This window comes from Polyodon spathula, chromosome 5 (assembly GCF_017654505.1).
Source record: "Polyodon spathula isolate WHYD16114869_AA chromosome 5, ASM1765450v1, whole genome shotgun sequence".
In the NCBI taxonomy this organism is placed as follows: Eukaryota; Metazoa; Chordata; class Actinopteri; order Acipenseriformes; family Polyodontidae; genus Polyodon; species Polyodon spathula.
The window spans coordinates 30157306-30173421 of record NC_054538.1 but is presented as its reverse complement, the minus strand read 5'-3'; the positions used below and the strand labels follow the sequence as shown (position 1 = coordinate 30173421).

Genomic DNA, 16116 nt, shown 5'->3' with positions numbered 1-16116 from the left:
TATATCACAGTGTCCTTAGAACATTCATGTGCAAGTCACTGTTCATCTTCCAAAACTTGTGAGTTTAGCAATTACTTCTCTTATACATAAAGACAATTAGTTGTTGTCTATTCATGCAAGTTTAGTTTTAAAATATTAAACCTAGCACTCATGAAAAAATGGTGAAGCTTACTAGTGAGGGGGAGAGTATCGTCTAAACCTGTAAATTTCTAAAAATATATGTCTAAGCATACAATATAATTTGACATTTCTTTATGCTTTTGTCATTTGCAAACGAGATAGGACCATTCCCCCACCAAACAAATTGTTGAACATTCTATATAGCCTTTGACCTGATCAGGCTGAATTTTTTTTTTTTTTGCTTGGAACAACCCTAAACACAGAGTTCAGTGCTAATTGTAAAACAGGTAAGAGTTTTAAATGAAAAATTATGGAGGCGATTTATTAAAGAATGACTGATGTGATAATGCCAATACTTTGTGTGACCCCTCCCCTCCCCTGCAAGGGAATTAGTAACAAATCATCACCAAATTGAAATTTTAAACACAGCTCATACAATAGTACTATGTACAGTATACTATAAAGAACTCTCAACAGGTCACTGAATAAAATACTTGGAGGAGTGTTTCTAAGTCTGCTTTTAAAGGGTGTATGTGCTACTTGATCAGTAGGCTGCCATATTTTAACTTAATTTTTTGCAACCAAAGGGACTCTACTGAGCAACATTGCATTTTTTATTCTAAAAGACAAAGAGGTAATAACAACACAGAATGCAAAAATTGTGCTTTAAGTTTTTTATTCCCCCCCCCCCCATCAGAAATGTTACACAAATAACTGAACCCAAGATCATGATTACTCTAAAATCAAAAACACACCATTTATCAGACTCCAGAGCTACATTCAAACCGGCACAACAATTGAACCAAATGAAAAACATTTTTAATTCAGTCTTGTGAAACGAAGTGTGATATGTTTAGCTACGCTTAAGTTTTGGTTTAAATAGGTCCAGGTACATTTGGCCTGTATCTGCTAATGCCCACTTTTCACTGAACAGCAAGCGATCAGAGGCCCCCTGCTCCCCACTCCAGAGAACAGTGTCTACTCTGTGTTTCCCAACATAGGGAAGGTATATTGAGTATGTTTTAGTACTTTGTCTGTATTGTAGAAGGCACATTCCTTGGTTGACATTAAGAGGGGTGGCCAAACTGGAATGACATATTGTATGATTTTCTCTAATTTATCTTAGGGAACAATACCCAGACCCACACACTAATCTAGTGAGCCAGAATGAGAAGCTAGATTAAGAAAATAAAAAGAAAAATGGGCCTGCCCTAAAATTGCTCATCACTGAAACCAACAGGATAAGTAAGAAAGGTATTTACATCCAGATTAAACTCTTTATACAACATAATTTATAAATACATTTATATGCATAAATAAAATTAACTGCTAGTTATGACTCCTAAAAATTACCTAAGTGTAAAAAAAAAAAAAAAAACACACACACATGCCAGGATGATTCACATGTTCACATATTTGGTAAAAGCAAACAAATTTAAATCTCAAAGGCATGCAACGTCAATTTACTTCATAGGCTTGGCATATTTACAAAATCCATTGGGAACTACTTCTCAAATTAACCCCACTGACTTCCACTGTGAAAGATATAAGACATTGCCAATTGATGTAAATATAACTTAAGTAATTTTACAAAGGAAAAAACTGATCTTAAATTGAGTAAAAACTTTAGTGTTCATCCTGAATATGCATTCAATACCACCAGTTAATAATATTTAAATAAATTAAGGCTGAAAGGGGTTTCTATTCTGTAAAACAGCGATTCATATAAAGTAATCAGTCACATATCTGCCTTTACCATTTATCTGCCATGATCATCTCTTCAGCAATGTTAGTTTATTATTGAACAGAGAAGATTAGTTCAGCTATTGTAGATCCTACCAAAGTTTTCGTACACAGTGCTGAATGTACTACGTGTTCTGCCATTGCTGGTTGTGTCACAGGACACTGGTTTGCCTGCGGAGCATATCAACTTCAACCTCTGTCACAATTTCCTGCCTGTCACTCAGCATCGAATGCATGCATCCACACGGCAGATGGCTACTATGCCACAAGTATCTTTCTAAACATGGAATTTAGGGGAGCTCCCTAAGAAAAGTTGAAACTCGAAAAAATTGTGTGAATACAGCAGCTGTTGCAGCTGAGTATAATGGTATTTAAAACAGGATTCATTCAACTGACTTTTTACAGATCCACCCTTACACTGGTCCCACCGCAGTCGGATATGCGACGGATTACTCTATATACATTTTTTTAGCATTAGTTGCCTTTACACTATTATTAGAACATCTTTGTTCAAACAGCAAGTTCGAGGACCATAACAAGCACCTGTGCAACCCCCCCACTTTTAGATATACAACTACAACACAAACAGAAGCCAGTGCATGCAGCCTTCTCTATAGTGCTTCAATCAGTTTCCGACATCCCGGGCTAGGTTCGCCAAAGCCAGGTCTGGTCAACAGCTTCAGATAGTGCCACATAAGCGTAATGCTTCATCAGGTAATGCAACCTCTCTACAATCCTATAAAATAAAAAAAAATGCAATTTCCACCCTCCTCCTTTGCCAACAAACTCAGAAGGAGCTGGCAATGTCTGTGTGTGTTTGTGCAGGGTAGCTTTCACTTAATCTACACATATACTAAATTCCGGCTCTGTCCAGCATGTCCTGTCTGGCTGGATCCATCCTCCCCCCCATGCTCCGAGTCCGGGTCCTCTGGGTCATAGCCGTCATACTCTATGGGTTTAGGATAGCTGTAGGGGTGTCCATTGTCATCAAAAAAGCGTCGGAAGGTGAACTCATAGAAGGCGTGCTCGGGGTGCTTGCCGTTCTTGTACCAGCCGTTTAGAGTGTCGTTCAGATTGCCCTCGCCATCATCACCACTGCTCCACAGCTTGTCTGGGTCCACGGGATCAAAGTTGGAGGTGTCCGTGGAGTGTGTGATCTTGGGTATGTAGGGAGCAGGTCGCTCTTGCTGGCGGAGGTCAGTGGAAAAATCAATGGTTTTGAAGAAAGGTTGAACTTTGATCTCATCGGCCCCATTCTTTCCCAGACGGTCCTCGGGTCCCCGGCACAGCTTGATGATCAAGTCTGATGCCTCTGGGCTCAGCTTGGCATGAGGGGGGACATGAAGGGTTGCCTGCCAGTTTATCACCTGCAAACACAAAAGGCAAAAAGTGAAGGCAAAGAGGTCAGTGTGATATCGGTATTTAGGACTGAACTATGTATTTATCTTGGAATACTAACATATTGTGCACATTATTCCAGACTCATTCCAGGATTCTGCTGTGAAAGAAAATGTAACCTCAATTGTAATTTGTATTTTTGTTACCTTTAGTTGTGTTTTCAATGGAGTTGATGCCAGGAACGGAGGTTGTCCCACTAACATTTCATAAAGAATGACACCAACACTCCACCAATCGCACAGCTGGGTGTAGCCTGAAAAAAATTTAAACATCCTTTATTTATATTTGTTAGAAAGTGTTCCTTGTGGACATTCTGAAGCATCTTCAACCCCAGAAAAACGGACTTTCAAAAATATGCAATCCCATTTAAACTCGATAGACTTAATGTTTGCACATATTTCTGAAAGCCCAACCTCACATTTTCACTAATTTACCTGTCCTCAACAAGACCTCTGGTGCAATGTAGTTTGGTGTCCCGACTAAGGAGTGTGCTAGACATCGCTGGTGCTGTCGGGCTGCTCGTCGCTCCAGAGGTTTCAGTCTGTCCTCGCAGCGGCAGTTTGTTGGATCTTCCCATTCTTTACTGAAGTCCATACTATCCTGTCGCACATGGTCACCTTAGAATAGAGCAGAGGGGAACTACAGTTCATGGTTGTGGCCTTGTGAGATTAGGAAAAGGCAGCAGGCAAATGTAATGAATTCTATTGGAGGATGCACCTAGTTTCATAAACAAAATAATCTGCTTGGTCACAGATTTAAATTAACAAGACTTAATGAATCCACCATGTAAGAAGGGTTTTATCAATACGTACCCAATCACTTGCTTATTAGATTTCCAGACACTGGAAATAGACTTTTGGCCACCTATAATAATTGTTTAGTTGGCTAGCACTGACATTAATATATGTAAAAATATACCTTGTTTTTTGTATTCAAGACCGTACTCAACGAAACAAACCAACAGAACAAATTGTGGATGGGACATTTACCGCTCTGGTAGTACTTCGAGTCATGGGTCCAGCGGAAGCCTGTGCAGAGTCCAAAGTCAGTAAGCTTGATGTGCCCATCTCGGTCGATGAGAATGTTGTCTGGCTTGATGTCGCGGTGGATGAAGCCCATCTTGTGCACGCTCTCCACTGCACAGGTGAGCTCAGCAATGTAGAACTGGGCCAACTCCTCAGGAAAGATGCCCATGCGAATCAGCAAGCTCATCATGTCCCCGCCAGGGATGTAGTCCATGACAAAGTAAAGATTGTCCTTATCTTGGAAGGAGTAGTAGAGACGCACTACCCACTCGTTATCAGCCTCAGCCAGAATGTCCCGCTCTGCCTTTACATGGGCCACCTGGTTCCTCAGCAGCACATCCTTCTTGCGCAGGGTCTTCATGGCATACAGAGCATTGGTGTCAACCTTCTTGGCTAGACACACCTCCCCAAAGGCCCCAATGCCCAGGGTTTTGATCTTCACAAACATGCACTTGTCCATCTTGGCTCTTTTTAGCCGGATGTAATTGGACTCCTTCTGGCACAGCATCATCCGCATCTGCTTCTGAGCATCTTCAGAGAGACCCACCTAAATAACACAAGATGCAAAGGTTGTTAGGAATCTGCAGCAGCACTATCTTAATTAAATAGTCTTGTTTCTCATTCCCCAATGCAAGGACAAACAAGCTGTTTTGCATGCTTTTTGGAGATATAAAATTACACTGGCTTCTACGGTAAGCAAGACAATATTGTTAACATGTACTAACAGCCTTTCAGATTATTTAGGGTGATTAGGACATCCTTGGTTTGTTAAAGGGTTAAAATAAGTGTTAGCAGATATGTGACTTAGAGAAGATTTTTTTAAAGCACAATGTACATTTACCCAAGGCAAACCCATACCAATTAATGTTGTGATAGTTTAAGTGGGACTACAGAATCTGTAAAGTCACAGGGCGGTATGCATAATAAAGTTACAGATGATACATGTTTAATATTTAGAACTGCATGGTCACATTTTATATGCATTTATTGATATTTAATTATTTACATTGTTAATGGAAACATAATCCACCCCACATGACGCGATCAAGTCTTCTTTTTAAATTGAAGTAACTGGAGGGTTAACCTGTGTCATTTTATAAGTATGTATTTTGTTATTTGTAACCAAAAAAGAATGTACAATAACTTGTTCTGTAAACCACATGCAGCAGGTTGATGAGAACTAAATGACGAGAGCAAAGACTGTAATGATCCATTAATGTCACAATACAAGACGTATAACGATATCCACAATACACTGGATGGTTCTGATGGGCTGCTTGCATGATGCATAATCATTTCATGATGGACCACTTTGTTGAGAGACAAACAAACAAATAAATAAAAATAAATAAGTAATAGTATGTATTCTTAGCAACTAGAAAAAAATCCACTTACTCTTCATTCAAAACCATTTAGTGAACAACAATGAGTTATGCTGTGGTTTTGGTCTTGTATCACAATATAAATCATACCAACTTTTATGACACAATATATCATGTTGGTGTTAGCTGATTCAAACAGAAGCCGAGCAGAGGTGGGCTATTAATGTTGATATCTCATCAGGACAATGGCAAAATTCGATCCGGCTCTGGCCAGTTTCTAATCCAGTGTGGACTCACCTTATGTTCTTGATAAGAGTCACGCTATGTGTAAAATGTGTAAGGCTCAAATCAAGTATTCAGGGAATACAACCAATCCATTACACCATCAGATCGACATCACATTACCGCCATCAGAGTTACAGACGGCATCAGATCATGAAGGCATAACTCGATATGCACAAGCTACACTAGAAACATTAAATTGTTCAAAACTATCTGCAACATCTGTGCATGGTAGCAAAGCTGTTCCTGTGTTCTCGGCTGCTCCACTGCAGTGGGGAATCTGGTAACAGCACAGAGAACTGCACTCAAACCGGGACTTGTGTCATTTAGTGTTCCTCAAGACAAAACTCAAAATATAAAAATTCTATTTGTTTTAAAAATAACCTGCATTTAGAGAAGTTATTTTCTTTTTTGTCAGATTCAAAACTTTTGTTTCCAAGAACTCTGCACGTTTTTATTTTAGTTTTATTATTACTTAGATTATTTGCAGGGCTCCAGGCTGACTAATATGGTTGCAAATGCAACCAAAAAAATGTGCAAAGAGTTTTTTTGGGGCTAGGCACATTGGGGCCTGTAACACAAAAATGCTGCCTCTCCCTTTAAAAGCACGTGCAGGGGCGGACAAAATCAGTAGCCCGGGCACTACCGGTGGCTACTAAAGAATTTTTTGTCTTAAGCAGTTGCTTGAAAGATCTTCTATATAGAAGATCTCTGGTTACTTTGTACAGACAGTTAAACCAGCTCAGTTTAGTTCCCGTTTAGTACACACCTACTCCGTTGAAGCAGTAGCTATAGTAACCAGCAAATCCAATCGTGATTGGTTCATGCCTTAAGATTCATGACATTCCTTTTTTAAAATCACGCAGTATTTGCTTGCAAGGTCAGTGACATGACAGATAAATCAATCAAGAGTGGGGAATTTGCTTTATACTTTACTAGAATGGCGCCGGTGGTATATAGTGATTGCAGGTATACAGTAGGCTACTATATTTTACCGGAGTTATGGATGAGATAATATACATATACTGTATACATAAAACTAATTAATAAACAGGAGAGAAGGCCGTACCCTCAATGGCTAACAAAGTGTTACCGAGGTGCAGGGACACTGCAGCTTGAGCACACTAGAAGGTTAATTCCAAGTTATTTCCAACTAAACAATTAGCCAACAGTATATAACAGACAAATGCTAATGTCTTTATAAAAAGTGTGCAATGCATTTGTACTATTTTAAATGCATACCCCAACGTTATTGTTGTTTTAATTAAGACAGCAGAAAGCCGTGCTCACGTTTATATTCTGTGTACATGTTTAGACCACCAAGTTTATTTGTACTGTACTACGGTATATTGATTGTATAATAACAATGCATTTGTTTTCAAGACATAACACTTGCAGAGTTTAGTTACTGATAGTGGGAAGTGGATACTGTGAGTGTGAGTGCACAGGATAAAGAAAAAAAAACTAACCTTTTTATATTTATGTGTTTTATAGGTATTTTTATGAATATTTAAAAATATAAAAGTAAATGGTACAAAATCGTTTAGCAAAGATTGGTAAAAGTTGGGGTTAGGTTCTATAAATGGCACAGGTGAGGAAAAATAAAAACACTACTAGTACAAGTGTATAATAATTCCCAAAGTCCACTTAGGACCCAGAACATGATTGTTTTAATTTGTTATGCAGTGGATATTTTTAAACTAATGATGAGATATTGGTTGGATCAAAAACCCAGACTAAGTCCCCAGGACTGATGTCTGGGAAAATAATCAAATGATGCGGTCAAACATACTTCCTTACATTTTATATAAGGAAACTATTATTAGCTTGTTATTGTATGATAGAAATAGTAACAGAAACTAGGCTGTTAGCAAACTTTGGCAGTATCTGGTTATATATGGCAACCCCCCCCCCCCCCCCCCCCCCCAAAAAAAATTAGTGGCCCCCAGAAGTGATGTCACATTTCTTTTCTGAACATTACAATTGTATCCGTCTACATTTTTTTAATGGTGCGTAGGGTTAAAAGGAAATGTTTATCTACTGAAAAATGTGGGCTACCAAAATTTGTGGTGGACTACCACAGTTTACCTTTTGGTAAGCCATTGGTCTACAACACATAGTAGTGATTTGTCCACCCGATGTGTCAATATTTATTAATGCACTATCGGTCTGCAAGGGGGAAAAAAACCCACATAGCACATGTTTTAATAAACTGAAGTGCAAGAAGGACGGTAACAAATAAATGAATAACAATTTCATTAACACAAATGCTTTTAAGAGCAGATAGGTGCTGTATTAACACCAGCAGAATACGGTAACCCTGGTTTCATGCAACAGTTGTGACGGTGGCCTAATTTGTTTGAGTGTTATGTACAAATTTTGTATTTAATATCATTAATAACACACCCAACTCACTGCAATTTAAACTTGTTTTTACTGAAAAATAAATGGTAACTTGTACTTATAAGAACAGTCTGTTACATGCTGTCAGATCAGGACTTTTCTAATGTGGAGCATGGGAGCTGCAGCATGCTATTTCCTATGTTACAACTGTACACAATTAGGAGGTGCAGTCACCAATTCTAGACAACACTTGCAAAATATTTAGAATAAACATGCTGAGTTAATTGCAGTCATCAGCTCCAAAGATTAACCATTCAGCAGAATGTGGTAATACACAAGTGAGTACAGGCATTAAGTTACTGTTTTAATATCACTAGTGTCTTAACAAGTTGTTGTATTTTAAGCAGTTAAACATGGTAGCAACCAACTGGCAACTTTGGCGACCAATTCTTTTTGGCCTATGAGCCATTAGCTCCTACAGCAAAAACTTTGTCTGGAGCGCTGATTTGTAACTTTGTTTTAAAGAAATGTATTTTAAAGAATAAACAGGAAACAAAAGCAAAACAGGCCGTGCAGCTTATTTGACCAAAAGTGCTTTACCAGTGTTACTGCACACTTGCACAAGCAAATTAGACAACTGTGCGATTTCTATGTTTCATGCTTAATTTACTGTATTGTGATCCTCGTATTGTGATATGCAATGTATCGCGAAGACACTACGAATACCCAGACCGAATATCATGTAATGAAAATATCACGGTTCTAAATACAAGTGTAAGGATTGCAAAACTAGTCGAGTAGAAGGTATTAAATCAGATACAAATTACAGGTTATGTGCATCGTGCAAACATATATGGTGCAAGAGATCCAACCATTCTTCCTCCGAGACATGCTATTCCTCTGGTAGTGTATGTGACCATGCAAACGCAGGGAGCAGGTTTCATGCGGTTAATAAAACAGGCTCATGGCAACAGCAGATTACTTGCCCAGAGAATTGTGGATGCTATTCAGGTCACAGCACTTCAGGACACCTTTACGATCTAAACCAGCTGTTAGTGAGAGTGAAGAGAAAGAGGAAGAAAAGCTCAGAGACAGAAAAAAACACAACTGGAGACAGTGCTTTAAGAAAAATGCTTATATTTAAGGAGCACGCTGAAGAGAAGATACAGTGAAGATAACACAGAACATATTTTCATGTGGCCCACAAGGCTGTGCCATTCCGAAAGAATCATGTGTGTGCATGAAGAAAACAACCTATTGATAAACATTGCTCAACAAGATTGTTAAGACATAAAATAGGACTTCCACTGTAAAAAATGACATTCAGACAAATTAATTTCCTAATCAAACTATCACAACTGTATAATGACTTACGGACAGACATACAGAGTGAGGGTATCTCCCTAAAACCTGAGATTCTAATACCTTTAGCTAAGTGGCTCCCTAGAAAAATTGTGTGACATGCAGACATGTAATATGCAGATGTTGTATATATATATATATATATATATATATATATATATAGAATATATATATATATATATATATATATATATATATATATATATATATACACACACACACACACACATTCATACACACACCCTAACATTCTGATACTTGTGCTAAAGAAAGCTCTTAGCTTTTTGTGGTAGTAAAAAAAAAAGCTAGCTTAACCAAGAATTCTAAAGATTCTGATCCAGCCTTGAGAAAATGAGTCAATGGAAACAATGTTCTACATGATATGACCAACACACATGAAGTATGTCCTCTTTTATGATGTTTGAAATCAATGCAAGTGGCTCTGTTGCTCCAATATAGTTATCATTGAAATTGTTATTCGTTAGTATTTGGCAGAATAGCCACATTGTAAACATCATTGCAAGTGTGGGGTCCTGCATACTGTGTGTATCTCCAGGTTCTGAATAGAACATTCCAGATTTTGAATAAAGTTTAAACTAAATTTGAGAAAGGCATTTTCCCTCACTGCCTTTGATTTGCACATGTCCTGCATTTATTAAAAGGGCAAATAAGAGCATAAACTGACCTTAGACTGCACCCCACCCCTTCAACAAGTTCCTAACAATTAAGGAAACGTCATCTTCCTATGTACATCTTTAAGATGAAAACAGGTTAAAAGAAGAAAAAAGAAAAAATCTTACCCGCTGCATCTCGTTCTCAAGCTGATTTTTGCGTCGTAATCTCTGTTGGTGATTCTTTAAGATGTTCTCCACATGCTGCTCCATAAAGAACTTGAAGGCCTGCGGGGAGTAGATCTGAATGCGCGACTCATCCTTCTTGTTTCTCCTGACTGGCACCGGTGATGTAGTGATCTGCTTCTTCTCCTTGTCTGCTGATACGACAGACACCCCTACTGCTCCTTCGGTGACTTCTGCTCTCTCATTAGCACTCCCACTGCTGCTATCCTCTTGTTCCTTTCTTCCAGCTCCGCCACCTTGATCCTCTTTGCTGCTGCCTGATTTGGTAGAGGAGTCACAGGGCTGATTGGGCTGCTGGAGGAGGTGTTTGGGGTAGGGCGGAGGGGGGCCCTGGTAACTGGGGACTTCGGCAACCACAGGAGACTGACCAATAGAAGGAGGAGCCTCCTGGTATGAGCCAGATGGAGGGGGTGGCTGCTGCATCCAGGGAGGGTGAGTGGGTGCCACGGCCGTCTGTAACTCAGGCTTTTGTACCCTCATGCTCTTGACAGGTTTGAGGATGGGCGCCTGGGTGATGGCAGTCACAGTGGTAGCTGATGGTTGGGAGCTGGCTGGATGGCTCTGACGGCCATTCAGCTGGGGGTTTGCAAAGGAGTTGGAACGCACAGGAAGTTTTTGTTGCCAGGAGGTGGGAATTTCATGCCCACCATTACCTGTGGAGGCTTGAGGCTGGCTGGGAGGAAGAGGCTGGGGCCATGAGGAGGGGATACCGGCAATGTAAAGGTCCATGTTGTGACTATTCCTGCTGGGCACCATCATTGACTGGGGGAGGTTGCTACCATTGGCATAGGTGGGCGAGGAGGCTGGTCCTCCAGCCTGCATCTGTGAAGCAGGGGGGCTCTGTCGGCTGCCCTGGGACATAGGGTAAGGTGGCGGGGGGCCTAGGAAGTCTGGCTGGCCTGTCCCATTCTGAGACCAGCCAGGTGGAAAGCTGAACTTGGCCCCCCCGGAGCTTTGCATGATGATAGGCTGCCGGCCCAAGAGCACAGAGCTAATGCCTCGCTGACCTGGTGGAGGTGGAACTGGGTAGCCCTCTGGCCAGGCCCCCTGGGGGCCTGGAGAGATGCGAGGCACCAGGTACTCCATGTTGCCTGAAAAGCGCTTGGTCGAGGGGTTGGTGTCCCAGGAAGATGGGGGTGGTGTGGTACCTCTGGGTGGGGGAGGAGGAGGTGTGACGCTCCGCACTTGTGGAGGCGGGGGAGGGTTAACACGCTGCCCATTTCCCTGGTGAACCTGAGAGAAAGCTGTTAGTCCTGAGCCTGACAGGGGCCGTACACCCATTTCAGATGGTGGGCCAGGGCTATCAGAGCAGTACATCACTCCCTCCACTAGGGGAGGCCCGTGTCTCTGAACTAAAGACTCCTTTGAACCCTTCCAGCTCTGCTTGCGGTTGATCGGCTGCTGGACATGGCCTGAACCTGTTTAGGGATTACATTTAAAAAAAAATATGCGCCATTTTATTAATAGAAACTTGGGACTAGGAATGTACTCAAACCTGAGCTATGTCTGTATAAAAACTGACCTGCAAATTCTGAACCTACAAAGGTTGCCTTACACATAACAAGTAAATAAAAACAGCTTAATACTGACAGCAAAAGTCAGCTTTGTAGATCACTGAGCAGAGTCATCTGAATTTCAAAATAGATGGCAATTTGCATGTTATCAAAAGTTCATGCTTCCTTTACTCTGCGTCACAGTAGACATCAGGTATATACAAACTGTGCTACTTGATCTGGGGAGTGATAACCTACCTGGCGTTTTCATCCCTGCATTGACTGGCCTTGCAGCAGCAGCCACCATCTGCTCCCTCCAAGGGTCCTGGTAGCTCATTTTACTGATGTATTCAATGGCTGCCTCCAAACTTCGACTATTGGTTTGTTTCAACGCGAGAATGACCATCTCCTGAAAAATAAAAATAATAAATGCAACTAGGTAATAAATTCACACATAGATAATATCACACCTACATAAAAATAAGAGTTATACTAGGATATACAGAGATGTTTGTTTGGCTGGCTTCACTGTAGCCCTACTGCCTGGGATATGCACACTCAGCGGGGCATAAAAAATAAACACCTTTTAGGATTTAGCCAAGGCAGGTATCACATTGAATGCTATTTTTGTGCATTTAGCACAAGTATCTAAGAGTGTGTATATATATATAACAGGATACCAATACCATTTTACCCCAAGTGGTCTAATTGGGGTAAAACGTCCAATAAAATGTCCTATCCCAGGGACCACAAACCAGCAGGGGCGACTGAATAATTTGAGTCACTGTACTTTCACATAATATGGAATATTTTTCAACAAAAAAAGTCTCCAATAAAAATTGTCATATCAAATTCTGGTCAGAGGTTACCACGACCTAGATACCAATACCTTCAACAGCTTGTAACTAATAAATGTAAGTTGCTAATACATACACAGTACTTCCACATATCCCTGTCATCAGGAATATTTAAAAAGACAGCATTGAGTTATTTATATTAACAAAAAACATGCTTGTAATATAATAAAAATATTAAAATGAAATAGGACTCACTTCCTCAAACCCAGCCGCTTGCAAATCCTGTAGCATCTGTCTGTTGACTTCTGAGCCTCCTCTTCCAGAGGAGCTGGGCTCATTTGCAAAGGGAAGGAGTGAATTGCGGATCTCCTGGAGGGCTTTGTGGTAGGTGACAAACTTGGGGTTGCTGTTCCGGCCCTGCTGCCTGGGGTCCTCAGTCACTCCTTTACCAGATCCCTGCTCAGTCTTGGCAGAATCGGACGGCTTAGACAGGTTGCGCAGGCTCTCCCGGATCTCCTGCAACATTTGCCGGCTATTGCCGGTGTAGTTGCTCGTGGGGAAGGTTTTCGGCCTCATCTGTCTGTGTCCTTCGGGTTTCTCCCCTCTCTTCATGAAAAAACATGTATGTAAGCAACCTCTACCAAGGGACCTCCACAGAGTCAGCAACTGAATGTCGCTGTTGGTCACAAAAAATCACAATTTGTCTTGGCAACGTGTTACTGTTCACATTTGGTGATCCAGAAAAAGTTACATCTGAAATCAAAAAAGAAGCTGTAGTATAGAATTACACACATACTGTACATAGACAAGAGGGTTACTATAAGGCCTGTTTTAATTTTGCAGTGCTGTTGTGGAAGAACAATTCAAAGCAGAACAATTAAAAAGGCAGATGAATGCTCAAAATGAGCCATAAGATTCTACAACGACACACAAGTGACCCACAACCTTTGGTTGACAGCATTTTTCAAATTGGATGGAATTGTTTTTTCCCCACCAAAGCAACATTCAAAGTGGCATACTGAATCATGACCATATAGTCTCAAAACAAAAAACTGATGTGCCTGGTGGCCTCACTCTATATTATTATTATTTATGATGATTTTAAAACAAAAACACGTCCAACTAAATTGCTAATCCTGAGAAGAAATTGACAGTGAAAATGTACAGTGATGAATCAATAGGTTAATAATGAAGCGTCAACAACTTCAGAGATGTAAATACGCATTTTTTAAACAGATTTTTCTCTATTTATTATCATAACAGTGCAAACAAACAGTACAGGTGGTGCGAAATAGGGAGCATGAGAAGCAACTGTTGCCATCAAAATATACCCGTCTCCTTCAACGGTCGGAATACAAACACTTTCCGGAGATAAAATGTTATACAGATCCCGGCAACCATTCAGAATGTCTGACACACAAATAACAAACATGTAATTAAACAAAATAAAACTGTCGCAATAAAATTTAAAATGGTCATCAAACATGTCTTTATGGACGCTATATACACAGCACGGGCAAGTGGACCGATTACATACACATGTACGTTTACTGCTGTCAAAACCAGTTGCTTCGATATCATTAAACTCCTCCGACTGACTAAAAACACTCTCTGCCTGCTCGCCGAGCAGGTCGGCCTCAGGACATTCCCAGGCTTTTCCATCTTATCCTAGGCCTATCTGGGCCTGGCTAAGGTGTGGCCAGTAATAAGAGAACCCCCAACATATACTTTCGTTAAATCAAAAACGTCATGCCCCACACTTGAGTCGCCCCACCTTGCGTCCTTGATGCAGTTACCCCGTGGAAACCACCAGAAGATCCCAATCCCACAGCTTCACGGAGTCGCAACGCGCTGCTACTTCCCACAGCAGACAACCGGGCCTGTGCAAGCCGATACTTCACAAACAATACCAACACTCACCGAGTCTCCCAGGCGTCCAGCGTACAGGGGTACTCTATTCCTAGACAAAGTGGTTACACCAGTTTCATAACCAGCTGTGCTGCTCTATTCTGTATTATATTGTACTGCTTGTTTTAGCGTTCAGTTTTCCTTTTTTTTTTTTTTTTTTTTTTTTTTTTTTTTTGTCCCCGTGTCGCCGGATCGCTCGTCTGTCACTGTGATTGCCCGGATGTAGGAGCTTATTCCCCATTTCCCAGCAAGCTCAGCAATCCAGCATTAAGTCTGCTGTGAGCCCAACATCGAGAAAGAACTAGTGGTGGTGAGAGTTGAAATAAACTCAAATTAAATAATGGATATGCAAGCATCAGATATTAAAATGTTCAAGCATGAAATATTAAAATACACGAAGCAATAATTAAGATGACCAAGTATCAAATATATGAAATTCAATTTGAGGACTCAACATTCAATGCGATGACTACTCATTCAATACAAGGTCTGTGCATTTAATAGCTGAGGTTTGCAATTTCAGTGTCGATCATTCGCCCGACACGCCCACTCCCATCAAGGAAATCTGAGCTCATCCTTGGTACCTGCTAACCCCCGGAGCAAGTTTCATAAAGAATTGCGATTTGCTATGGAGCTTTTTGCGAGCTCGCAGAGACGTGCAACGCGTGCGTTTTATAAAGCACATCGCAAGTACCGTCACTTGCGATTCCTTTTAACGATTTGTGCTCTGAAAAATCAGTCAGCGATCGACTTTAAAGCACAGCGCTGCGATAACTTACAATGGCCGGTGTGAAGGAAAGTTAATTGTTCTGAAGAAATAAATACAATAATAGAACGTATTGTCCAAAACAAAATCTGTTCTATATGGCAAGTTGTTGGGAACCTTAACTAGCAAAGAAAAGAAAAGAAAAAGTAAGATAATAACGGATAAACAGAAGTACGAAATAAATTGATAGATTTAGCGTGCAGAACTAAATCAAGAGGCAAAAAGAAGGGGGAAAGCAAAACATACCGTTAGTGGGAAAACCAAAATATGGTCCTAAATATTACTGGTGAAGTAGCTGTTGCAGGTATTGAGGGTGGATTGGACACAAGCAGAAAAAAGGAAAGGTAGCACATCTTGTTATCTTTAACAGTTTCTAAGTACCACGTCTTTTATCCCTCTAAATAATCAGAGCAATATTTATAATGTCACTTACGGCAAACCACACAGTTGAAAGAAGTCATTACCTTCTTTATGTCGGGTTCTTCAATGTGGTTAGACAAAGCTGTAGAAACTTTGACGCATCTACAAAAAGTGGCCTTACTTATACCTCGACAGTTGGCTACTTGCAATGATGCACACTAAAAAAAAAATAGTGTGACATAGTGCGTTGTGTTTTACCTAATTTCATGATATAATAAGTCCCACAAATTAATTCTCTCTGCATTTGGCAATCGGTACTTTGATATTAAAGGATGGTTGA

At 40.5% G+C, this 16116-nt stretch overlaps 1 protein-coding gene across 3 annotated transcripts; it reads right to left on the bottom strand.

Annotated features, from left to right (window-relative positions):
• Positions 1–778: 778 nt before the first annotated feature.
• Positions 779–15152, bottom strand: LOC121315822 (serine/threonine-protein kinase LATS1-like). Of its 3 annotated transcripts, none has more exons than XM_041250289.1 (8): positions 14517–15152; positions 12998–13495; positions 12204–12354; positions 10396–11870; positions 4251–4833; positions 3696–3878; positions 3408–3514; positions 779–3230 (listed from the first exon to the last, which is right to left on the bottom strand). In XM_041250289.1, exons 2-8 carry the CDS (start codon positions 13352–13354, stop codon positions 2706–2708), a joined length of 3381 nt encoding a protein of 1126 aa, XP_041106223.1. In that variant the 5' UTR covers positions 13355–13495; positions 14517–15152; the 3' UTR covers positions 779–2705. The 3 variants fall into 3 exon arrangements, with proteins under 3 accessions (XP_041106223.1, XP_041106224.1, XP_041106225.1); XM_041250290.1 differs by having other exon boundaries at positions 14663–15152; XM_041250291.1 differs by lacking the exons at positions 779–3230; positions 3408–3514; positions 3696–3878; positions 4251–4833 and adding an exon at positions 9220–9282 and having other exon boundaries at positions 14517–15149.
• Positions 15153–16116: the final 964 nt, after the last annotated feature.